Consider the following 22,970-nt stretch of genomic DNA (forward strand, 5'->3'; position numbering starts at 1 on the left):
GTGCACAATACGAGCGTGCATTTAGGGTTGCAAAAAACCCCGGCGTTTTTGTTAATAGGGTTTTACCCACGAAGGCTTTATAACTTTCGGGTGGTTAAAAAAAAACCTTTGGCAGCGGTTAAAGTTAGGGCGAAAGCCTTGGAAGCAATTAAAAAGCAAGCTAAAAAATTGCTAAAAAAAGCGAATAATATGTACAAAAAGTACTATAATAAAGGCAGGACCCCGGTGCTTTTCGGGGTAAGCGATTGGGTATTGCTAAGTACGGCAAACATTAAAATAAAAAGGCCGTTAAAAAAGCTATCGAACAAATGGTTAAAACTTTTCCAAATTTTAAAAATGGTTGGGTTAACCGGTTTAGCGTTCCGGTTAAAACTCCCGGTAAATTACCAAATATATAACGTATTTCCGGCAAATTTGTTGCGGGCGTTTAAAAAAAGGCCCGGCGAAAAACCAAAAAATAAAAAACCAAAAATCGAAAGAAAAAAAAAAGATCGTTTCGAAGTAAAGGCCTTGCTAAAATACAAAAAGCTTTTGCAAAAACGAAAATATTTGGTTAAATGGATAAGTTACGACGAATCGAAAAATTTGTAAATTTTAAAAAGGGATATTACGAAAAAAATTGTTTAAGCGTATAAAGCAAGTTTATTGTAAACGAGCTTATAGGATAAGGAAAATACCGGATTTTAGCGGGTAAATACCCGGAAAAAACGGGGGTGTTATAAGAAAGGAGTAATAAGGGCCAAAAGAATGGCCTAAAAAAATGTTTTAAACGTGCCGAACTGGCTGGCCACCGGGAAAAAACGTAAAAAAACCTATAAACGGTTTGTAATAGCCGTAAAATATCGTGCTTTATAAATAAAAAGTTAGTTAAGGACGGTATAGTACGGGGAACGCCTTAAATTAATGGTGCGATATATTTAAGTTTTAAAAAATATGCAAAGTGTAGCATATTTCGGAAAGCCCGTAAAGGGCATGCTTGGCGCAATACGCTAAAGCAATTACCGTACTTTAAACGTACGTTATGGTAAAAAACATTATTGCTTGCCCGGAAAGGAAATGGGAAAACTTCCGAATGGTACGGCGGACGGGCTTAAGCGTTTAGGTAGCGGCAAATGCATGTCGGCGGTATTTAAACCCATTAAGGGGCGAAAAAAAAGCATTTTAAAATTATTTATTAAAGCATTAAAACTTAATTGGTAAATATAAATACCGGAACTTTGCAATATTGCAAGGGCAGCATAACAAAAGAAAATTATAGTTTTAATTGTAACAAATTAACGAAAAAGATTTAAAATTAACCACTTTTTGAAAAAGGGATATCAATAACTAATTAAAAAAACATGTAAGGAAAATCGATTAAATGCCGTATCCAAAAAAACCAAAACTTCCGGAAATTACGTTCCTTTTGCTAGCGCTATAATTATTGCCGCTAAAATCGTTGGCGCCGAAAGCGGCACTTCCCGGCGCTAATACAAACGCCGCACCCTTACGGGGAACCGCGCGGTTGTAAGCTTAAATATCCGAATGCGCCGCAATCGTAGCAAAGCTAACGGCAATGCCACCAAAAAAAGCAATTATATTTTTTTAAAACGTTTAAAAAACGCCTTTACCTCGTTAAAAAAATTACCGATACTAGCCAAAATTTAAACTTACTTTTTCGTTTAAACGGTAATGGCGTAAAATTATTGGAAAATGTTTTAAATAGCTTTTAATATCGCAGCGCTAGCAATTTTGCGCTAAATGCGCTTTTGGATAACGGTTTAACGTTCGTAACGCGCAAATTGTTTGGCCGATATGGTATAAAAAGATTTGGCTTTTTAAATGGCCTTGCGGGCGCGAAATTGGGTTTTAATAAGCTTTTCGAAAAGTTCCGGTATTGCTTTGGGCAATCGCTTGTAAACGGTATTTAAAATTTTGTAAAGGTTTTGGGCTATTTTTTAAAACCATTCGGGGAATTTAACGCAAGCTTTATTGCCGATTACGTTTTTGCAATAAATACATTTGGAAAACCCCGTACAATTATCGAAACATATTGGTATACGGGGGTTAACGGCATAGTTTTAATATGCTTAACAACCAAAACAACGGTTACAAAATACCGTACGCTCCGTATAATTGTTTTTAAAAAGGGGCAAATAAATAGGGTTTTAATTATCGCTTTATTAAAAATCGATAACTTTTTGCAACGGGAGCGCGTTGCAAATACTTATGTAAAGCGAGGAAAAGGCAATGTCCGTTTTAAGGGCAGGTCCATTGGAATTAAAAGCGTTGCGGCGGCGCTCGTTGCGCGCTTTACGCTTTTTTTCGGCGGAGGTCTTTTTGCCGCGGCGGTTAAAACCCGCCGGGGGGTTACCGGTAAAACGTTTGCGGGAGTTTTAAAAGGCTGCAAACGTAAAAGGGCCCGATAAACCCGCAACATTTAAAAGGCTTACCAAAGGGTTACCGGCAAAGCGATCGTTAAGGATTTAAAGGATTAAAAGTTCCGGCGAAACCGAATTCGAATCCGATTAAACCACGATAGCTAGGGAAAATACCGGGGGGTCGCTAAGAAGGGCCAGCGGGCCGGTTAAAACCGAAAAACCCGAAACGGATACCCAAAAAAACATTACTTTCCTTACGTAATCGGGTACGAAGGATAACATTTACAGTTACCGGTTAGGTCCAAATGTTTAAAAGGAACGGTTAAATACCAATTACTTACGGTTACGATCGTCGAAATTGTTGGAATAGTTATTAAATGCACAAAAAAAAAAAAAAAGGGCTCGTAGCTTTAAGCGGGAAAAAAAGCTTTTTATATGCCGGTACGGACCCATTTTTCCGAATGCTACAAAGCTTTATAGCCGGTTTCCCCAAGCGTTGCCAGGCATCGGGGCGGCCTGGCGGGATACCGTAAGCTACCGGCTACTTACGGGGTTGCACGCGCGGTACAAGCGGCCTGGAATAAGCCGTATCGGGAAAGGGCAATATGTTAAAAATACGGGCAAAACCGCCCGGCAAAAAACGGAAAGCGTTAAATGCACGGGCGAAACCGCCCGGTAAAAAAGGAAAAAGGGGGCGCTGGCAACCAGCCGGGCACGAACCCCCCAGGAACATGCCGGCGAATTACCGGTATCGCGGCCAAAGCATAATAGCGAAGCTAAAAAATAAGGTAAAGCTTAAATTGCACGAAAGCGCCTAAAGCGCGGAGGACTTAAAAGACCGACCCCGGGTGCCCGAAAGGGCACGAAAGAAGGGGAGGTTAAAAAAGGAACAATCTTTGTTGGCGATAGCACTTTTGGTAAGAGATTTACGGAGGCTTAACAAAGGAAACACCGCATCCGGCCCGTGACCCGGTAACCACCCGCCTTTGCACCGATTAACCCCTAACATTATTTTATTTATTTTATTTATTTTATTTATTTTATTTATTTTATTTATTTTATTTATTTTATTTATTTTATTTATTTTATTTATTTTATTAAACCTTTAATTAAAGATTGGGAGAAAAAAACAAGTCGCTCGGTTAAATAAGGGAATTTAAGCTTCCACTTTAGCTAAGCTAACTCCTTAGCTTCGGCGGCTTACATGTAGCCAAGGCACCCTAACCCTCCGAGCCCACAGCACGACCCTACGGCACGACGCGACAAACAGCCGTCATGGACCAACTTCCACGATCAACGAGATGGCTCCAAAAAGCTCTCTGACCCCCCCGCCGGTAACCGACAGCGACCGCCGTGACAGTAAAGGCGTTGTCCGGATTTTCCATCCCGCGTACCCGCAAACTGTCCCGCTCCTCCAGCTGGGCGCGTTCGAACCCGGCGGCGGCATCGATTTCGATTTCGCCTGGACCGCCTGCTGTATCGTTACCGGCAATACCTTTGCCATCGGTTGGCTGGCGAAGAAGGTGTCTGGCGCTTTTGATCGCATCGCTCGTCCTGACGACGGCATTCTCCGCGACCCAGCCGTTTTTTTTTGCGTCGGAGACGATGCCAACAGCAAATACCCCGTCGTTCCGACCTTCGACCACTGGGAGTTCCCGCACGACAAGCTGCTTGCACCTTGGAACAATCTCCACATCGAGCCATACATGCCACCGAACACATCGATCCTTACGCCGACGGACGGCAAAATGGCTGTCGCGTACCGCGACGTTAGGTGTTAGATTTCCGGACATTTCGATGCGGTGGAGTCGGCACACCTCGTGCCGGTCAGGGATGGGAATTGGTTCCTCCAGAAAGACTTGAGACGGTAAGCGCCTTTTCGCACCTCGCTCGGTAGTGTCCGGTATACATAGGTGATGGTATTTAGGTACTTACTTACCTTCCGAGCTGACGCCAACTGGGCTGGGCCGCAGGTACTGCCAAACCCAAATAGCCGCAATTGCCATTAATGATTTGGAAAACCTTATCCTAATCCGCCGCGACCTCCACCACCTCCTCGACACGCGCCGCTTGTTCTTCAACGCCAAAGCTACTTCCCCATTTAACACAACGCCCATGGCTTGCCTAACCGTGCAAGTTCCGGGCATGCGGTCATCTGCCGATCTCGTTGCCCTATACCACAACCGCGCCCTGCAACCATCGATGCGCGGCCTCTCCGTCGAGTTCCTATTCGCGCGTCTGGCCTGGACTCTTTTCACGGACGCATACATGCCCTTTTTCACCGACTACCAGTCCGCCTATACCACGCTGCTGTTGGACCCGGACGATAAGATCTACAGGGTTCATGAAAATATGTCGGGCGAAAATGTTAGGCAACGGGCTTCGGTGTTCCCTGCTTTCACAGCGCGGAGCATGAGTCCCAAAAAGAGGTCGCGAGGCCCCGAGGAGGACGACGGCGATACGGAGGAGGACGACGGCGATACGGAAGAGGACGACGACGATACGGAGGAGGACATGCCTCGGAGGGGCCGGACAATGATGCGCACGTACCATATCCAACGTGACCTGCAACCCCCCGTTGGGCGCCCCGCCCAGATGCCTGGTTGCAAGTCACACTTTGACGGGCCGCCCATGAAGAAGCGGCAACTAGCGAGCCCCGTTTGGCCGCCGGGCTCGTCGTAAAGCTTTTCGGTCTCGGCGCACATCGCGTCCCTTTTTATAGTAGAGCCTCGACCTTGAATCCCTCCCGTTAGTGTGCCATGATGGCAGTGGTTGTGATGGGAAGTATTTAATGTCCTTTTCAATTGCCTGGAATGCCGTTTATTATTTCAAGATAAGCGCCTTTCCTCTTCTCGAAATCCGAGTGTATAAGCTAGTAGTGTCCCTTCCTATAAGCTACGTTCAATGATTCCCATGCGGTCCTTCCCCCGAACCACACCCGACGTTGACAATAAAATCTAGCAGAAGACAAAGCTAATATCGCACAAACCTGAAACCCAATTCTTGCCGTCAACGCCTCGCTCATGCTCACAGTAAGAACCACCATCCCAGCTCGAGTGGCAGTGGTCCAAGTAAGAGTGGTGCTGTAACGTGTTGGAGTTTTCCAACGAGCCTGCGAGGAGCCAAGGGTTAGCTGGAAGAAGAAAAAGAAGAAAACGCAGGCGAGCTCACACAAATGATTCGTGCTGTTCCTTGGTCGACTTGCAGCAGGGCCAGTAGAGCCGCATCCACATTTAGGCCTCCGACTTCGTGACGCGCCCCGACACCACGCCGCCTCTCTTCCTCTTTTTGCCCTTCTTCCGCCGGGGCCCTCCTAGGCGCTGCAGCAGCGAGGCGAGGTATCCCGGGGACGCCCGGGCCTCCTTCGGGTCGATCCGCTTGCCGTCCTGCAGGGTATAAGCGCGGAACTTTTCAAAATCGGTCCAAACCTCGACCTTGGCGTGCGTTCGGCGCGCGTCGATGAGGTCGACGATGTTGACGAGCGTGCTCTTCAGGGCCTTTTTGCACTCGTCCACGTTGCCGCCCGCCGCCTCCTCGTCGAGGCCGACCTCGCGGCACAGCTCCTGGTAGCCCCGGAGCGCGATTTCTTGCGCGCTAGCGGGCTCCGCCTTCTCGTCCTCCTCGTCGACCACCTCGAGCTTGGGCGGTGGCTGCGAAAAGTAGTGGAGCTGGAGCTCCTCCCGCATGGCGATGGTGCGCTGGCGCGTGTACTCCTGTGAGCCGGGGACCCACTCCTGCGATGACGCGAGGCGCGAGAACTCCTGGTCGAAGGGTGCCGCATCGTCGGGTTTGAAGTCCTCAAACTTGGCAAAGTGGGATTGCGAGGGCGGAGGCCCGCCGTCCTCATCATCTGATATTACTATTACCATTTTCTTTGGCGAATTTGTGAGATTTGTGGCGTGCTGCGTTGGGTATTTCGTTGGGCTCCGTTGGTGCTTCTCGTTTGTTTACTTTCTCAGGTTGGCTACCACGGTTACACGTGGATCTTTTCAGGTCCAAGATGGAGGAAACCGAATGAGGTAAGTATGACCCTGTTCTGCGAATATGGCTGCAGGCCGCTTCCCCACTCCGTATGTCCCCGCACGTGTGCCGTGGAATGGGGACAGTATTCCTAGATCTCAAGACATGATCTTTGCTCAACATATGTGCCGGTTAGTTGAGAGGGAAGGCCTGCAGCTAGGGCAGTTGTTTGTAGCCTCATCTACTCCCTTTTCTTATTTTTCATTCTTCCCTTTATTTAGCTTGTACCGACCAGGTTGCTTGCGGGCAATCTCTTTGGCCATCCGTGTATAACGAGGCCTTGCCCGCCTAGCTCCACGCTCATATACAGATGCCTACACCCACACAAAGGTTTACTGATCGTCTTATACTAAAACAAACACATTATAATCATAATCTCATTTGTCGGAGTGGCCTTTTCAGATCCCGAATTTTAGATAAGCTGGAGGCTGCATGGACATCAACGTTTTTCCCACTTGGGCATGGCGACAGCTAAAGCTGTAGGTATTTGTCCTAGCCAAGTATGTTGATCAGATAATTCTTTCAACAGCCGTCCTAGTTGCTGGCTGTGCATGCGCAGCGTTTGCCGTTGATAGCGAGCTACCTATAGGATGGAATGGAGAAAGGGGCATCACACGGACCCTGCAGCCTTCCGCCGACCTGTGTCTGTTTGCCCTTACTTTGCTCTCAACTCGGCCTGATATTGGTCGCCTTGCTCCCGCTCTGCTGCCTAGATGAAAAATTTTCGTGCCCACCGGAGTTTTTGTCTCTGTCGCTTTCCCTTGCTTTGTGTACGGTCTTTCCTCAATACCAACCCGCACCACCACCCACCCTTCTGTCCACATCCATCATCCTGTTCTCCGCCAGTATCCTGTCCGCCAACAACATCCTCCAACCAGCCCGCTTTACCTTTAGCAATATCTGCTGTGGCCACAAATCATCATCGATTTCCAGCCAGCCGTAGCAGCCAACATGGCTCTGCGTGCCGTCTTCAACCACCTCGTCCTTCCCCCAAGAGTGCCTGGTGGACCGGACGAGGACGAGGAGAACGTCTCGCACGAAGTGCTCGCTCGGCTGAGCAGTACCTGCTACAATACATTCTCGAATACGGAATCCTCTTGGTCTGCCGCCTTTCGGGGGCTTCAGGCCTCGCTCTCTGCTTGTGAGGTGTTGCACCAGTCTGGGGGCCTCGATCGGACGGCCCTGCTGGCACATTTCAAGCAACTCAAGCCCGGCCACATCCTGGTGCTTCACATCATCCCCCAGAATGCGGCCCTTCTGGTCTGGGCTGAGATTGACGAGTAAGTTCGCTGTCTTCATCCGGCCAGGGTCATCCGGGAGGTTTTCCCAAAGATCAACACTAACGCTAGCATGCCAAATAGCAACGGAGACGAGGCAATTGTCATTGAGGCCTTCGAGGCCTCGCCGACTACCACGGCTGTTCTCGCCACCCCAAGAGTCCTCGAGTGGTCCTTTCCTGGGCGTTCGTGCCGAATTTCCCCTGGTGATTTCCACGACCCAAACTTCCAGCAGTGCCTGGCCAACTTCCTCGAACAGGCCAGCTCGGAGTCGCTCCACACCCTCAAGGCACATGTAACCAAAGCCGGCAAATCCGTCGCCGAGGAGCGCGACACACCCAGTCCTGCACTCGTCACAGAGATGCTGATGTCCATCTTTGAGGCCGTCGGCAAACCCAGGCAGCCGCCGCGGCTGATGTGGAAGCACGTGCGGGACGACGTCAACATGCAGGATTCTAACCAGCCTTGGCGGCGACTGCCTTTCTGGCTTGTCCTCCGTGTCGCGGCCAGGCGCCAGCTGGCACTGATACTTGGAGAGACCAAGGGCCGCTTTGCCTACAAGTGCCTCATGGCCGTCATGTTTGCTCAGCTCCTGAAGGACTCGGCTGGATCGCTCCCACCCGACCTTGCCATTACCCTCCGAGCAAAGCTATGTCGGCGTATGGCTAAGCTGGAGATGGATTTGAAGCAAATGGAATCATCGGGCATCGATGCCTGCAAAGCCCACTTTGATGCAACACGCCATCTTGTCCGAGCTTCTGTTGAGCACGCCACCGACCAAGTCGTGAGAGCTTGGGCCTTTTTCAAGCACAAGACAAAACTCGTCACTCCACGACTCCCCGAATATGCAGACAGTAGCTCTCTTCAGCTCTCTCTGCCCAACAGCGGGGCGTATCTGGACCGCCTGCTGGTCTTTCAGGCCCCACCTCGAGCTGCTGCTCCATCGCTCGACCTTCCTCGCCCACTCGACGCAACCATCCAGCGATCTCAGGACTTCACCAACAAGGTTTTTAACATCGCCGCACTCGAGAGTGGCCAGGAGGTGCCAGGCATATCCAGTTTGAGTAATGAAGCGCGGTGCCTGCGTCTTGGTGAGCGCATCACGAAGCTCTTCGCAGATACGCATGACTTGTCTTCGGGAGATCCCGCTCAGCAGAGCTCTAGGACATTGGCCATCTTTTGCCTATGGACCCAGCTGGACAAAGCTGCAGTCGAGGCGTGCCCACTGCTCAAGGACTATGCTCCAGTCTTTAAGCCCGAGATGCTCGACGTCCTCCAGCTGCCCAACATGCGCGAAATGCGCCGCCTACAGGACGTGCAGGCCTACTTGAATAGTCGACGCTCGGAAGCTCGACACGGCAACATCTTTCAGGTTGTCGATATGGAGTCTTTCGCGGTTCGTTACACATCACAGTCGACTGGAGCGCGGGCCCATGGTGTTCACGTCCAGTCCCTTTCCGACCAGAAAAAGCGAGCGAAGAAGCTGGAGTGGATCAATGTGTGCCGCGAATACGACGAGCATACTTCGCAGTTCTCCAATGGCACGTGTCGGTGCTCGTATGTGAACGGGGAGCGAGACATCCGAGGGTGCAAGAGGTGCTATCACAACCGCGTTCGGAATCGCCTCAGCCTCCAAGTGTTCGAGCAGTTTCTCCCCGAGCTCGAGCCGGCCCGCTCGACAGTTCTGTTTGAGCTGGTCATCCCAGCCCACCTCGCCATATACCGGGACATGACATGGAAAATCGCCAGCATGCTTGCGCACCCTAGCAGGCCTAAGCAGGATCCGTTCAAAACGACAACGAAGCTTCTCGAGCACACGCCGCTGTGGGAGCACACGGCTCAGCGGAAGCAAATAATCACGCTTGCGTCCCCAATCAAGTGCTTCGTTGACACGCACTACAAGTTCGTGTCCGGCAAAATGGCCTTGGAGGCTGTGGTTGTCCCCCTGGGCGCCAGATTCCAACTCTACGACCAAGTCTCCAAGATCTGGGTCAGCGACCTCACCGAGGAGCTGACGCTACAGCACCTCTGCGGCATCCAAGTCCCCCTAGCGCTGCGTTCCACAGTGTTGCCCGCAGTTCTTCACCCGCCACCCCACGTTGACGGGCCTTCCTCGTACGAAGTCCAGGCAAACAAGAGCGTATGTCCGCCCGACGTGTCCAGCCACGAGTTTTCTGCGCACCAAGAATTGCTCTCCGGCACGATCCGCCGCTGGGCCCAGGTGCTGGTGCAGCTCGGCTCGTCCAGCCTCAACTTCAGCAGTGAGGAGACAACAAGGCTCATTTCTCAGCTGGCCACCCAGGCCGGTCCGCGACTGGACAATGACATCCTGCGGAAGGTCCATGCGTGCTTTAGGGAGCCCGGATTTGTCGAGAGGCTGGCAAGGGGCATAGAGAAGCGAATCAAAAGCATCCTGACGAACTGGAGGGAGCACCAGTGCATGGATATGCTCATCACGCTGGCGTTGCGCATCTACCAACTGGCCCCAGATGATACCGGTCGTCGCCGTGCGCAGGATCTTCTCGAGATGACGAGGGAAGCTCTCCTTGGCTGGACGGTACAGATTTCCGGGATTAAAATCGTGAGTGCCGCAGATCTTTCTTTTCCCCTCTTCGATTTGTGTTAAATGTTATATTCCCATCACCATTCCCATTCTTGTTTTCCTCTGTATTCTTTCTTCTCCTATTTCCATTCCTGTTGTGCACTCTTATCTTTCTTCTTATTTCTTTGTATTCTTATCCCTCATCCTGCTACTATCCCTATTCTGCATTCTTGTCTTTCTTCTCATTTTTCTTCCTGTTCTTTTGCCGTCCCCACCCCCGAAAAGGGCTGCCCAACCACGCTTATCATTCTAATACTTAAAACCTATGCAGCCAAGCGCGCAGTCCAGCGCAACCACGGACGGGGACACAGCACAGCGGGCGTCAGGGTATTGCTTGTGGGCGAGCCTTCTATGCCGTCGCACTTTTGACGTATACGCAGACCTGGCAGCCGACGGGGATTTCGTCTTGGAGCCGGAACATCTGGCGTCCTGGATTCAGGCATCTGTGGCCCTGCAGGAGAGCATAATGGTTGATATTGATGAGCTCCCCGTCATGGAAAAGCATGCGCTTATACGTGATTCCAAAGCCGCATACTACCTCGCCCCTCTTCTCCGACGATCCGTCGTGGCTCATCCTGCTGCCGTTGGCCGGGGCATCGATGCCAGTTGGTCAGGAAGGCTAGGGGCAGATGAGGCTCCGTCTGACGACAATATCATTTCTTCGTGGAAGATACTTGCCTCTCACGACCGCTGGGCTGTCGGCTGCACGGTTGCGCAAGAAGCTGGTAGAAGTCGCAGCCAAGCTGTTCATTGCAACTTCATCGAGGGCCACCTGTTGGTCGACGGCAAGGCTCGTGGAAAACTGCCCCTGGAGATCCGCAACAGCCCAGATGTCAAAGCTTTGTTCGACAGCCAAAGCCTCCTGACGCATTCTTCGGCAATGCATAGAATGACGCACCGACTAGCAAATCTCGTTCACAATCAGGAGGTGCATTTCGGCCTCGACCAGTCAAAAAACGCCGTCATTCAGACATGGTCAAAAACACATGGCCACTTTCAGTTCATCCCTTACCGTATCTTCACTCACCAGAGCAACCCGAAGTCGGCTGCCTTTGACCTCCCCCTGGAGCTGGTGGAAGGCTGCGCACATTGGCTCAACCTGAAAAGCGGCAGACTCGAAATCCGACGCAAGGCGGACATTTGGTTCAACAGGCCGCGTAACTGGGCGCTTGATGTCACCACGCGGCGAGCTTTTCGTGGCAACGTAACCCTGGTCGACCCTTGGTCCAAGGTTTTTGGCTCGATCAACGGCATCCTGGCACACTTTGAGCGACCCGAAGGGTTGACGGTGTACCAGCCAGAGATAGGGAGACTCAAAGTGGACATGCGGCGGCTGGATCTTGCTTTTGGGGTCAATCAGGCCGGCCGCCTGCAGTGCCAGCAACTTGGTGCTGAGATCGACCCGGACCAGGATGCTGGGACGTGGTACGGACTAGCAAGCAAGATCGTGGTGCGAGACCTGACCACCCAGGAGCGTAGCATTCTTTTGCCGCTTGGCACACTTAGCGGGAACAGGCACGGGATGCATGTGCAAGTTCGCATGTCCGACAGCAAGACCTACGGCCGCTTTGGGATTGATACCGTCCTGGGCAGACTGACGTGTCCCCCGGAGCCGCGGCTGCTCCTCACCAAGGCACTCTGCCATGGCCTAACATCCTTCTGCCTCCCCGACCCCCTGACGAAGCGAACTGGGACGGAGGAGGCATTTGAAATCCTCAGCTCAGGTACTTCGCAACCATGGCAACCAATCAGTCCTGATCTGAAACCACTTCTTGAGTCCTTTTCGAGCCTGATCCCCGAGAGGGAGTACTATCCACCGCAGCTCAAGCGCATTCAGAGGGTGACGTGGCACGACACGTTAACCACAACAATTCAGCACGATGGCTACCGTGCCTTGCTTCGCAACATGATCGAGCAGTCCAGTCGACTTAGTGACTTTACTCTGACACCGGTAATGGATGCGTCGCGTCTATCTCAGCAGTTAGAACACCTCGAACTGCGCGGCGAACTACAGCGGCGTTTGTACGAGCGCCTGCCTCTTGACACAAGCGGTGCCAGTGATGGCAAAGTTGGCTGTGACGGTATGGTCCGGTATACGTCACGAGACCGTTCTATGACCCACCGGGCTACAAAGGTATTCAGAGCAGCCCGCCTCATCGTCCGACAAGGCGCAGGGCTACATATGGGCAGCAGGCTAGTGCAGATTCTCGAGTCCTGGGATCAGAGCAACCCGATCGGGGGGTTCCAGGCACTGTCCAAGGGCACCTCGACGGGTCTTGACACATCGCCACTCATTGACCAGACCGACGGTCCCATACAGGAGAAATGGGGACGGTTCGTGCAGTTCTGCCGGGCGGCTGACATTGAGAAGGAGCAAGGCTCGCTGATCTTTCGGCTCGGCCTCCTGGCGTTTGGCCCCGTTGACATGGACGTCGTCCACTCGCTCGCGGCCTTTGCCTGCATCGACAGGCTGAAGCAGCTGAAGCCGCCAGAGCGCGGCCACTTCACCAACTTCTCCTCTCGGGGCAGGCCTTCCCCTAAGGAGCTCGAGATCTTGACCATCTCGGCATGCTCTACTTGGACATGTTCGAGGAACCGAAAGGGTACGCCCAGAATTGTCGACGCGGCCGGCCGTACTGAGAATGAGCACAACGCTCTCTGCAAGCAGGAGACGGCACAGTTTTGCAAGCACATCCTGGAGCAGTGGCCTGCGCCGGCTTGGAAGCTTTCGGCCGACGGCTGCGAAGATTCGGTGTTCGACCGCGAGCTAGCCCTCGAAAAATTGGCCCCGGATTGGGAGCGTAGGCGAGACAACGATGCGCTCTGCAACTTTGCAAATCAGGCGCAGACAATTCTCGACTCCCACGAGGGCCCTCGTGATGCTGCCACGCTGGCCGAATGGACGAGCGGTGATTGGAACAGGAACCCATCCCACCATGACATCGTTCCTTCCTCGGCTCAGGGCCTCGTGCTTAAGCCAGGCCCCGTGCTTACGAAGGCACCATCTCGGGCAATGCCAGTCAGCCAGAGCGCTGCTCCACAGCAAATTTTCGAGCTTAAGCGCACCACCAGTCCTCCTCGTACCGCTACCGAAGCGACAGAACTTCGCCAAATTCTGAACAACTTCACATCTACCAGCAACAAGCTGCGTCAGCGCTACGGCAATGACCTTCTCCGAAGCCTCGAAGCCCTTGACGCGGGCGTGGGCCAAGCGCCTCGCGCTTCCCACCAGGGGCTCATCGCACCAACCCCTGAAGATATTGGCCAGTGCGTCGAGCAAAGCCGTCATCTGGTGGCGCGTCATCTGGGAGAGATTGCCGACGCCTTCGCTGCCGACGATGCTCGTTCGGTCTGGCTTCAGCTGGGAGCCCTATGGCCCTGCACTCGAGCGGCTGTTCTCGCGCTTCTGCGGTCATCGTCATGTCTGCACACAGGCGACTGCGATCCAGCCATGAAGAAGGCACTCGTGCAGTACGGGCTCGAGTTGACGTCCCTGCAGCGATTCGGGCGCATGCAACGCGCGCTCCAACGAAAGAACACTCCCGCTCTCGCGGATGAACTGGACAACCCTGGCCATCAATCCTGGTCCCCTCACCACGAGTTCCCCGATTGGCTTCTGCTCGAGATCGATGGGGACCTTCTCATCCGGCCTGACCAGGTCGATGTCGCCCGGGCCATCATCGCGCCGGCCTCCGGTCAGAACAGCGTTCTCCAGATGAACATGGGGAAGGGAAAGACTTCGGTCATCATGCCTATGGTCGTAACAGCCCTTGCCGATGGACAGACCCTCGCACGTCTCATTGTCCCCAAAGCGCTCCTCATGGCCACGGCACAGGTCGCCCAGGCCCGACTTGGAGGCCTTGTTGGCCGTACGATTCGGCACATTCCGTTCTCGCGCAGAACAAAGGTCACGCCCGAGCTGCTGAAAATGTATTCCAAACTGCACGTTGACACCCGTGAGGCGCGCGGGCTTATCCTAACCAGCCATGAACACCTCCTCTCGTTCAAGCTGGGCGGATGGCAGCACTTGGCAGATGGAAAAACGGACCTTTCAGCGCAAATGCTAAAATTCCAACTCTGGCTCGAGCGCCATTCCCGCGACGTGCTCGATGAGTGCGATTTTACCCTTTCGGTCAAGACGCAACTCAACTACCCAGGTGGCAACCAGGCCGCTGTCGACGGCCAGCCGTTTCGATGGCAAGTAGCCGAGGCGCTTTTAGCTTTGGTGGCTGATCATGTACCGACACTACGCCGGGAACACCCCCTTGGCATGGCTGTTCTGGAGCGCCCGGGATCATTCCCAATGGTGCGATTCTTGAGGCGCGAGGCCGAAGAGGCCACCGTGAAGCTTATTATCGACGCTATCTGCGGTGGCCGCTGTGCATACATACGGCCAACCGACTCGGCTTTGGCGTCGCCTCAAGGCCCACAGATCACGAGCATTCATCGGCTATTCACGGAGGCGGCGTCCGATCCCGACGTATTCGCGCAGGCCGTCAGTGCGTTTGCAGACCAGCAGGCCAGCGCTCAGTGCCTATTGGTGATACGTGGTCTTCTTATCAACAAGATCCTCGTAACCTGCCTGGGAAAGCGTTGGAACGTTCAGTACGGACTGCACCCACGGCGCGACCCTTTGGCGGTTCCATTCGAGGCCAAGGGCACCCCGTCGGAACATGCCGAGTTTGGCCACCCAGATGTTGCCATCGTGCTCACCTGTTTGGCCTTTTATCACCAGGGGCTGACGCAGCAACAATTCCTCCAGGGTCTGCAGCAACTCCTCCAATCTGCTGATCCCTCACAGCAGTATGAGGCGTGGACGGTGGGCTGCCACCATAAACTGCCAGAAACTCTGCGGCACTGGAACGTGATTAGCGTGGAGGACAGCGCCCAGGTGGAAGAGCTATGGGAGCACTTGAAGTACAATCTCGTTGTTATCAACCACTACCTCGACCACTTCGTTTTCCCTTCGCATGCCAAGCAATTCGACGTCAAATTGCAGGCATCTGGCTGGGATATTCCTCTCTTTCCTGCGGCTATTCCCGGGGCTCGCACAACAGGCTTCAGTGGAACAAACGACAATCGCACGATGCTGCCTTTGACGATTCAACAGGACGACCTGCCCAGCCTCCAGCAGACGAGCGCCGAGGTACTCACGTACTTTTTGCAGCCACGCAACCGGAACTACCACGTGACTGTCGATGATATTTTCAAGACACGACTGTCCGAGAAAGGTCTGCTAAGGAAGCTCAAGGCATCGAACATCAAGATCCTTATAGATGCCGGTGCTTACATCCTAGAGATGGGCAATAAGATGCTGGTCAAGGAGTGGCTAGGGATAGACAACGAAGCCGTGGCAGCTGTCTACTTTGGAGAGGACGCCCGCGCTTGGGTGCATCGTAAGGGAGAAGGCAAGGAGGACGTACCGCTGTTGGCAAGCCAGTTCGCCAACAATCTCGACAACTGCCTTGTTTACTTTGACGAGGCGCACACCCGAGGGGTGGATCTCAAACTACCCATGAACACTCGCGGCGCGCTGACTCTTGCGCTCAAGCAGTCCAAGGACTTTACAATGCAAGGTAAGACAGTACTCTTCCCATCCGTCTCTCCTTATTCCTCTCTCTTTATTCTTTTTATTCCTCTTTTTCTATTCTTCTCGTTTTATTCCTCTTTCTCTATTCTTCTCTCTGCTAACACATTTCCGCACTCCTTCAACATAGCCGCCATGCGCCTCCGCCAGCTGGGCACGACCCAGTCCATCGAGTTTTTCGCCCCGCCCGACGTGGACCGGAGCATCCGCGACCACTTGTCAAGCAACGGGAAAGACGTTAAGATCGACTCGGCCCACGTCATAGCTTGGCTTCTCGAGCAGACCTGTTGTGGGCATGAGGATCTCCAGAGCCTATACGTGTCACAGGGCGACGACTTTTGCCGCCGTGCAGAGGCCGCATGTAGCTACCATCGTGACTCGGCTAGAAATCCACGGCAGCAACGCAGCAATGTTCTTGCGGTCATGCAAAAGCCTGAGCGGCAGACCCTCGAGCAGCTGTACGGTGGAGCAGGACTGGGCGAGTCGAGTTCCGTATCTTTCGCCGCGATGGATCTGGATCCTCGCCTGAAAAAGATCATGAGCGAGCTTAGGCAATACGATGTGGACTGCCACGGCGGCACTGATCTGGACGCGCTACAAGAGGTAGAACAAGAGAGAGAGATCCAAGTCCAGGTTGAACAGGTGCGCCAGGTGCAAAAGCGTCTCCGTCATACGCCTCTCAACTTTCCCCGACTTCATCCCGATATCGAGCAGTTTGTCCGCACAGGGCTCCTGTCACCGCACGCGCTGGCCCCAGGCTTTGAGCAAGCGCTTGCCTATGTCGGCAGAACACAGGTGGGCAAGCGGTTCGGCGTGCGAGAGACGGGATCGAGCCTCTTCGTCTCGGCCGAATTTGGCAGGACCGTTAAGTTTGGGCACGGTGCCGAAACAACCAACGTGGCAGACAACTTCCTAGTAAGTGCACTCTACGGCTTCTTACAGCACACTCTCTCTTCTCGTGGTCAACTTGCTAACAGTGCTGACTTCCCAGAGACCTGTTCAGTGGATCCTCTGGAGCCCATCTGCTGAGACTGCACTTATAGTCATCGCTGAGGAGATCGAGATCATCATCCCCATGCTCCGCCTTGCGTCTGTGACTGGAACGCAGAAGGTGCACATGGTCGCCTATTCAGCGCCGACCACCAAGGCCATGCTGCCATTCAACTCATACAACTACTACAACTTCCCACGGCTGCCGACCGACCTCGACTTTCCCCCGTGGTTCCGGTTCGAGGTGGGCATCGTCGCGGGCAGGCTGTACGTCGGCGCGGACGAGTGGGGCCCCTTGAAGGACCTCGTCTGGCCAAAAGATTCGGAGCTCATTGCCGGCTCCTACGACGGCGTGCAGACCGCAGGTGGCGACAGGTTAGGAATATGCGCAGACGATCTCGCCGGCTTCCTTCGCGCGTGGCTTGCGGTCCGCCATCCAACGCAGGATATACTGCACACACCCATGGGATACATCTGCATGGGACGGTCCCTGGAACAGTCGCCGTTCCGATTGGTGGATGCTGGATTGGGGTAATGAGGGGGGACGTTTTGTTCGGTGTGGAGGCATATCGTCCTAAGACGACGGAGGAATGTTTTATTTACTGAGGTGGAACCATTGTGGAATTACTGGGACTGGGCGTAGAGTGATTTTGGCTCGTAGTTTTTTAAAACGTGTTGTGTTTTTTTAAGTAGCAGAATGCATCCATGCAAGACGGAGGAGACCCTATCCTTGTATTCACGGCGAATGCATGTTTGGTAGTTGAATACCTACCTACCTATTTGTCTACCCATGCGTTAGAAACCTTTACCACTTGATGCTCTGTCTTTGGAATTTATCCATCTTTCAGGGTATCTCTGATTTGTGGCTAAAAGAAGGGAGTCGCGTGGCAAGTCGTCGGTTCCGTTTGCCCCTTGTCCTGAGCTTTCAGTCTTGGGCAACATGTGCCAGTCCCGTGCCGCAGCACCCCCACTTTTGCCGTTTCTGTGGCTTTGTAAGTCGGCGAACCCGTCCGAGCTGTCCCGGAAAGCTCGGCGGCAGCTTGAAGCCTGTTAAAAAAAAAGATTTGGAGTTTTTGGAGATATCCCGAGTTGGGTGGAGGAAGTAGTGACCGGGAGGCACCACCGACAAACCAACCGGGGGTTACCTGTAAGTCTATGTCACACGAACAAACTCGATATCGTAAAAGCTTCCCGCAGCGCTCCCCGACGGGCCCAAGCCCAGACGGTCTCCAGATTCGTATCTGGAAAGGAATCTTGCTAGGAGAGAGGCAATCTGATATAAGCCGTCAAGTATGATCGCTGTGCCGCTGCGACAGGCTGACGGCGTGCTAAGATGGAAGGATCAATTCTTACACCGTTGCGCCTCCACGTGATGTAACGCGATGGAGGGTGCTCGCCTCGTTGCACAGCCGATTGCGCAACGAGCTTATCGTTCCTCCAGAAAGCGGGCACGAGGTCGCATCGAAAGGACCAGGCAGGTGCATTCAACTCGACGGGAGCTCGGCCTGGGCCAACCAATTCCTTCCTCTTTGGTTAGGTTCGGGTGCCATCATAATAGTGGGGGCGGGATGGGTTGACATCTCAGTGCACAGGGGACCCCAAAATCAGCCTAACCTGGGTTGGCACAGACGCGGACCCCTCAACTGGCTGCTCAGACGGCTGCGAAAGGGACAAAACCAACAACCAAACGCCCTGGTCTAGCAATTCCGTGATGGCGACCGGAATGGTTCAAATCAATTTCCCAGAATCCAAGAAGCGGCCAAGACTCGACCGACCTTTTGCAGTCCCCACCGCCATTGGCGACGACGCTGCGGGGCTTTTGGGAAAATCCTCCAGCCACCACGCCCGTGTGCGGCACAGCTAGAAATGGTCGTCGTCGTCGTCTTCTGGCGTCTTGGCCGCCCTCCCTCCGTCCGCCTCCCCGCCATCCCGCATTCGTAAATCTCCTCCACTCACATCTCTAAGAAACGGCACAGAATCCCTCGGGTACACGGAGCGGGGGTCGCAACGCTTTTGCGCGCGACACCGAGGTCGACAGCCGACGGAGCCTCCTCGCTTCGTTTGATGGCAGCCTGGAGAATGGAGTGAGTGCCCCGTCGCCGAGCCTCGACCGCGATCTAGCTACCGGCCTAGGACTGATGCGTGCTAGGCCGGTCGCGAGCTGCTAAGTTTGGAACTCATGCCCAATATTGCAATCGCGGGCTTGTCATGGCCCGCCCGCGCACCCACGTTGCATCGGCCTGAGGGTGTGCCGTGCGAAATGCCCGTTGGCTGCCCGTCCGCGTCTCTCGCTGCTTGCGGCCCTTTTGGCATGCCAGTCCGTCTGCTGGGCTGCTGCCCAGCCAATCACCGCGCTTTCGTGGCTGACTCCCGTCCCTTGATTGGGCCCTCGTGGCCTTGTGGGGAAGAATAAGACCCTTGGGGAGTCCCTTGGGGAGTGTGGTGCGTGAGAGGGAAGGGCTCGGCGGCAGGCTTGGCCTTCGCTTGTCCTTCACACCCACAAGTCGGCATTTTTTCTCTCCCTCCTCCGTGGTGACAGCACGGAAAAAGCGGAGAGTCGGGAGCCCCTCCTGGGGATCTCGCTCCCGACGCCCTGGGCTTGCTTCAGCTGACTCTCCTGCCTTCCCCTGTCCTCCCCCGCCCCTTCGAGTTGTGCCGGGCGCTGATCTGGGCAATCCCCCAGGGCATAGGGATGATCAGCCTGCCAACAGCAGCCATATCGCGGTTCGTTCAACTTTGTGATCTCAGTTGCGCGCTGTGAAAAGTTTCATGGGCGATTCAGCGGCTGCATTTGGCCTCGCGTCTCAGTGCCGCCAGAAGCTGTGCCGCTGTTTCTACGTGGCAGAATCCTTTCGGCAGTGTGAACCCACAGCTCGGGGGCACCGTCCCACAGCCTTACACGACACATGAGATGCCCTGCATCGAGCGGTTACATTAGCAGTGTCCGTTGGTTGTAAGTGTGGGCTGCCGTGACAAGGTCTCGGCCATTAGCCGTCGTGCTTCCCCCCTGCAAAGCTGTGCATAAGCAGTGTATTACACTCCACCGTCCTCGCTCCCGTCCTCTCTCTTATCTGGAGCGTCCGCTCCGAGTGCCCCATCTCTGTCCAGTCCTTTTCTGTTCCCCGCGAGAGTGTAGATGTTGATCGCATCTCTATCCGTCGCATCAGACCACAGGAGGAATAAGGAGAAGAAAAGACAGAGCAGAAACACAAGACACGCTTTTCGATCGCAGCGGCAACTACACGTCGCCGCACGACTTCGGATACCTACTTTCACTCCCACCCAACTGGGACAGGGATAACCACCAGCTCCTAGGCCTGGGCCGTTTTTAACGACTAGAGGACCCCAAGTCGGTTGCCGCCAACCACCTACCTTCCCGATCATCCATCCCAAAGGGAGCTGCAATGATGCAGCAAGCCGACCTGGGCAGTGCCCTCGCCGCCGCCGCAGTGCTGGGAGCACTGCTGCCATGCGCCGTCGACGCAACGCTTCTCAGAAGGGAAAGAGACATGGTGCATAGGATAGAAAAAACCCATGTCACCGAGGTCAAGGAGCTCCACAAGCGCGCGCTGCAATGCCCAGTTGGCAACCGCATGTGCCCTGAGTCGGTAGGCGGCGCATGCTGTCCAGACTCCTACGCCTGCGCCAAAGACCACTGCTTCGCAACCACGGCTGGCAGCGGCGTGGTATGTGGTAAACAGGGGTATTATGCCTGTCCTGCCTCGTTGGCAGGTTGCTGTCCCCAAGGTTAGTCTCCGCTGTCGAACACCCCACCACGTAACCAGTTCTGACCATCGTGATGCATGGGCAAACAGGCTATATATGTCAGAGCGCGGGATGCGGCATACCGGCGGGCGCGACATTGGCGACCCTTCCTTGTCCCACTGACATGATTAGCTGTCCTGCCAACCTTGGTGGAGGATGCTGCCGCACCGGCATGGGCTGCGGCCTGAATATGTGCACCTCCACGGACCCCAAGACGTTCACTTTCACGAAAACAGAGACTATCACCGAAAACTCTCGGCCCACCACCAAGACGACCACGGTGACAACAACATCGATACCGCCAGAGCCGACCGGCCTCCCAGATGGTACCACCAACCTCCCCAAACTCTTTGTCACGCAGCTTGACAAGATCCAGCCGTCCGAGGTTCCCACTGGGGATTCAGGCGGGCTCACGACTGCGCAGATCGGCGGTATCGCGGGCGGCGTCGGCGGCCTGCTTGTCGCCGTCTTGGTCGCCACCTTCTTGATCATTCGGCGGCTGAAGAAGACACAGCAGGCGGTAGACGAGTCTCGTCGCGGCTCCTCGGCAGCTACGAGGACGAACCGATCGCACAAGCACATGACACAGTCCTCATTCGGCGGCGGTATCGCCGGCTACCCCAAGCCCACGCCTTCACAAATCGATGCCATGGAGTACGACGACCTACTCCAGAGCAACGCGTCCACGGCGCTGCAGACACCCATGCAGAGCACTGGCGCGCCCGCCTCCACCATCGGAGGGCGCGTTTCGTCCGAGATCACTCCCTCGTCCCGGCCCACGCCCAACCCGGACGGCAGACACACCAGTGACTACTTTGACATGCCCGAGGCCATACGGAACGGGACGTCGAACCCTCGCCACTCGGTTGGGATGAGTACCAACTTCAGGTCCAGCATCGACTCGCAAGGCACCGCGGTAGCGGCCGAGATGATGGGGTCGCTGGGTCCACCCGCGCCCCTGACGGCCGCGGCCATCGCCCAGAACCAGCGCTTGCAGCAGCAGCAGGACAGGTCGCGGCGCCACCACAGCAACAGCAGCGTCAGCGTCCAGTCGTGGGGCAGCCACGAGCTCACGAGCGACAGCGGCCTCGGCTCTGCCGGCCTGCCTGCCGAGCTGGTCGGTCAGGGCTCGCACGCCTCGGAGCTGCCCGTCGAGCAGACCAGCAGCGAGCTCGCCGGCAGCAGCGTGCCGCCGCAGGTCCGGAGGCGATCCACGGGCGACGGCACCACCAGCCCCGGACCCGTGACGCGGCCCCCGGCGACATACCAGAGGGCGGCGGCCACGGGCAACCTGGACGTCGTCAACGAGTCGGCTGCCGAGATGCATGGCTACTACGGTCCCCCGGACGCTATGTCGGGCCAGACCCATGTCCCCACCGACCTCAGCTCACCCGTTGTAATACCCTTTAACCAAAGCCTATCGCCTAACTCCCCTGGCAGCGACCCGAGCAATCCTCTACGAGGATAAGGTGGCGAGAGGCATATTCCCTTGTATTTTGCTAATGATTATTCCAACGCCCGGCTTTCGCTTGTTTGTCTCTCTTTGTATATACGCGGCCGAGGTTTCTTCGTAGGACGGATGGGATGGGACATAACAAACCAGGTATGGTTGATTGGACATATCGGGCGCTGTGCAGGGTTTTGGGCTCGAGCGGGTAGACTTTGGGCGTCCCCTCGCTATTCCCATTTTCAGGCGCAGTTTTGCTGTTGACATTTCATCAAATATCTTGTCCCTGTTCTACGCCGACCCAGAATATATCGACAAGGTCCTCTCCATGCGTGACGTCTGCCTTGTTGATGACATGGAGGCTAGCGCCACTGAAACCATGCTTGGCTACCTGCGTTTAGTCCTTAGTAAGGGAGGGACAGGCCAACACCAGTCCGTGTTGATAAATGTAGAGGTATCGTAAAGTCGTATGATTGATGATTATGCGTAATAAAGAGTTGATGCAGAAGAGAAAACGGCTGGCCCCTGGCCTGACCGAAGGTGAGAATCACGAGGCCGCTCACGGCAAAGACACGCCTCTCGGCAGAACCCGCCCCTCCCCCAGCCCCGCCCTCTCCCTCCGTTAAGACTCGGCGACGCGCACGGGATGTCCCGCCGACGGCACCTCCTTGGCGCCCGCTTCGGGCGGCGGCAGGGCAACGCCTCCCCGTACGTCAACCTCGTCGTCGCTGGACGGCCTCCCGGCCAGCGAGGACGCGGCCGACGACGACGCGGTCAGCGACGGCAGCGTCCCGTCGCTGCCCTCGGCCTCGACGAGCGGCGTGGGGGTCTCGGCGATGCTCTCGAGAGAGCAGCGGGACCTGTACGACGACGGCGCCGCCGCTGTCGGTGGCGGGGGCGGGGGCGGGGCCGCGGCGTCGAC

The 22,970-nt window shown here is 54.7% G+C and overlaps 6 protein-coding genes across 6 annotated transcripts in view; 4 read left to right on the forward strand and 2 right to left on the reverse strand.

Moving 5' to 3' along the window:
• Positions 1-189: 189 nt before the first annotated feature.
• GGTG_10409 (hypothetical protein) lies at positions 190-2,408 on the forward strand (the record flags this gene model as incomplete). Its single annotated transcript, XM_009228282.1, has 7 exons — positions 190-587; positions 664-690; positions 833-862; positions 947-1,014; positions 1,103-1,196; positions 1,721-1,902; positions 2,059-2,408. 7 exons carry the CDS (start codon positions 190-192, stop codon positions 2,406-2,408), a joined length of 1,149 nt encoding a protein of 382 aa, XP_009226546.1.
• Positions 2,409-3,661: 1,253 nt separating this feature from the next.
• On the forward strand, positions 3,662-5,042 carry GGTG_10410 (hypothetical protein; the record flags this gene model as incomplete). Its single annotated transcript, XM_009228283.1, has 2 exons — positions 3,662-4,136; positions 4,354-5,042. 2 exons carry the CDS (start codon positions 3,662-3,664, stop codon positions 5,040-5,042), a joined length of 1,164 nt encoding a protein of 387 aa, XP_009226547.1.
• Positions 5,043-5,152: 110 nt separating this feature from the next.
• On the reverse strand, positions 5,153-6,350 carry GGTG_10411 (hypothetical protein). The gene is made up of 2 exons (XM_009228284.1): positions 5,532-6,350; positions 5,153-5,472 (listed from the first exon to the last, which is right to left on the reverse strand). The coding sequence occupies exon 1, from the start codon at positions 6,227-6,229 to the stop codon at positions 5,594-5,596; it is 636 nt and encodes a 211-aa protein (XP_009226548.1). The 5' UTR covers positions 6,230-6,350; the 3' UTR covers positions 5,153-5,472; positions 5,532-5,593.
• A 981-nt stretch (positions 6,351-7,331) lies between these two features.
• GGTG_10412 (hypothetical protein) lies at positions 7,332-17,642 on the forward strand (the record flags this gene model as incomplete). The annotated part of the gene is made up of 5 exons (XM_009228285.1): positions 7,332-7,660; positions 7,742-10,238; positions 10,531-15,835; positions 15,977-16,761; positions 16,838-17,642. 5 exons carry the CDS (start codon positions 7,332-7,334, stop codon positions 17,369-17,371), a joined length of 9,450 nt encoding a protein of 3,149 aa, XP_009226549.1. The 3' UTR covers positions 17,372-17,642.
• Positions 17,643-19,959: 2,317 nt separating this feature from the next.
• Positions 19,960-22,377, forward strand: GGTG_10413 (hypothetical protein). The gene is made up of 2 exons (XM_009228286.1): positions 19,960-20,583; positions 20,652-22,377. The coding sequence occupies exons 1-2, from the start codon at positions 20,241-20,243 to the stop codon at positions 22,067-22,069; spliced, it is 1,761 nt and encodes a 586-aa protein (XP_009226550.1). The 5' UTR covers positions 19,960-20,240; the 3' UTR covers positions 22,070-22,377.
• Positions 22,378-22,670: 293 nt separating this feature from the next.
• GGTG_10414 (hypothetical protein) overlaps positions 22,671-22,970 on the reverse strand; it is a gene marked incomplete at its 3' end in the record, with an annotated part of 1,499 nt that continues 1,199 nt past the window's right edge. The window contains exon 3 of the mRNA XM_009228287.1: positions 22,671-22,889. Within this exon, the coding sequence (XP_009226551.1) occupies positions 22,671-22,889 (219 nt within the window). The remainder of the gene's footprint in view (positions 22,890-22,970) is intronic.

The sequence above is a fragment of the Gaeumannomyces tritici genome (genome assembly GCF_000145635.1).
Source record: "Gaeumannomyces tritici R3-111a-1 unplaced genomic scaffold supercont2.6, whole genome shotgun sequence".
NCBI lineage: Eukaryota > Fungi > Ascomycota > Sordariomycetes > Magnaporthales > Magnaporthaceae > Gaeumannomyces > Gaeumannomyces tritici.

Bases quoted from the DNA above. Each gene is read 5' to 3' on its own strand.
- GGTG_10411 (XM_009228284.1), bottom strand. From the start codon at position 6,229: ATGGTAATAGTAATATCAGATGATGAGGACGGCGGGCCTCCGCCCTCG.
- GGTG_10413 (XM_009228286.1), top strand. From the start codon at position 20,241: ATGATGCAGCAAGCCGACCTGGGCAGTGCCCTCGCCGCCGCCGCAGTG. The intron at 20,584-20,651 runs GTTAGTCTCCGC...ATGGGCAAACAG, and splicing joins GGCAGGTTGCTGTCCCCAAG to GCTATATATGTCAGAGCGCG.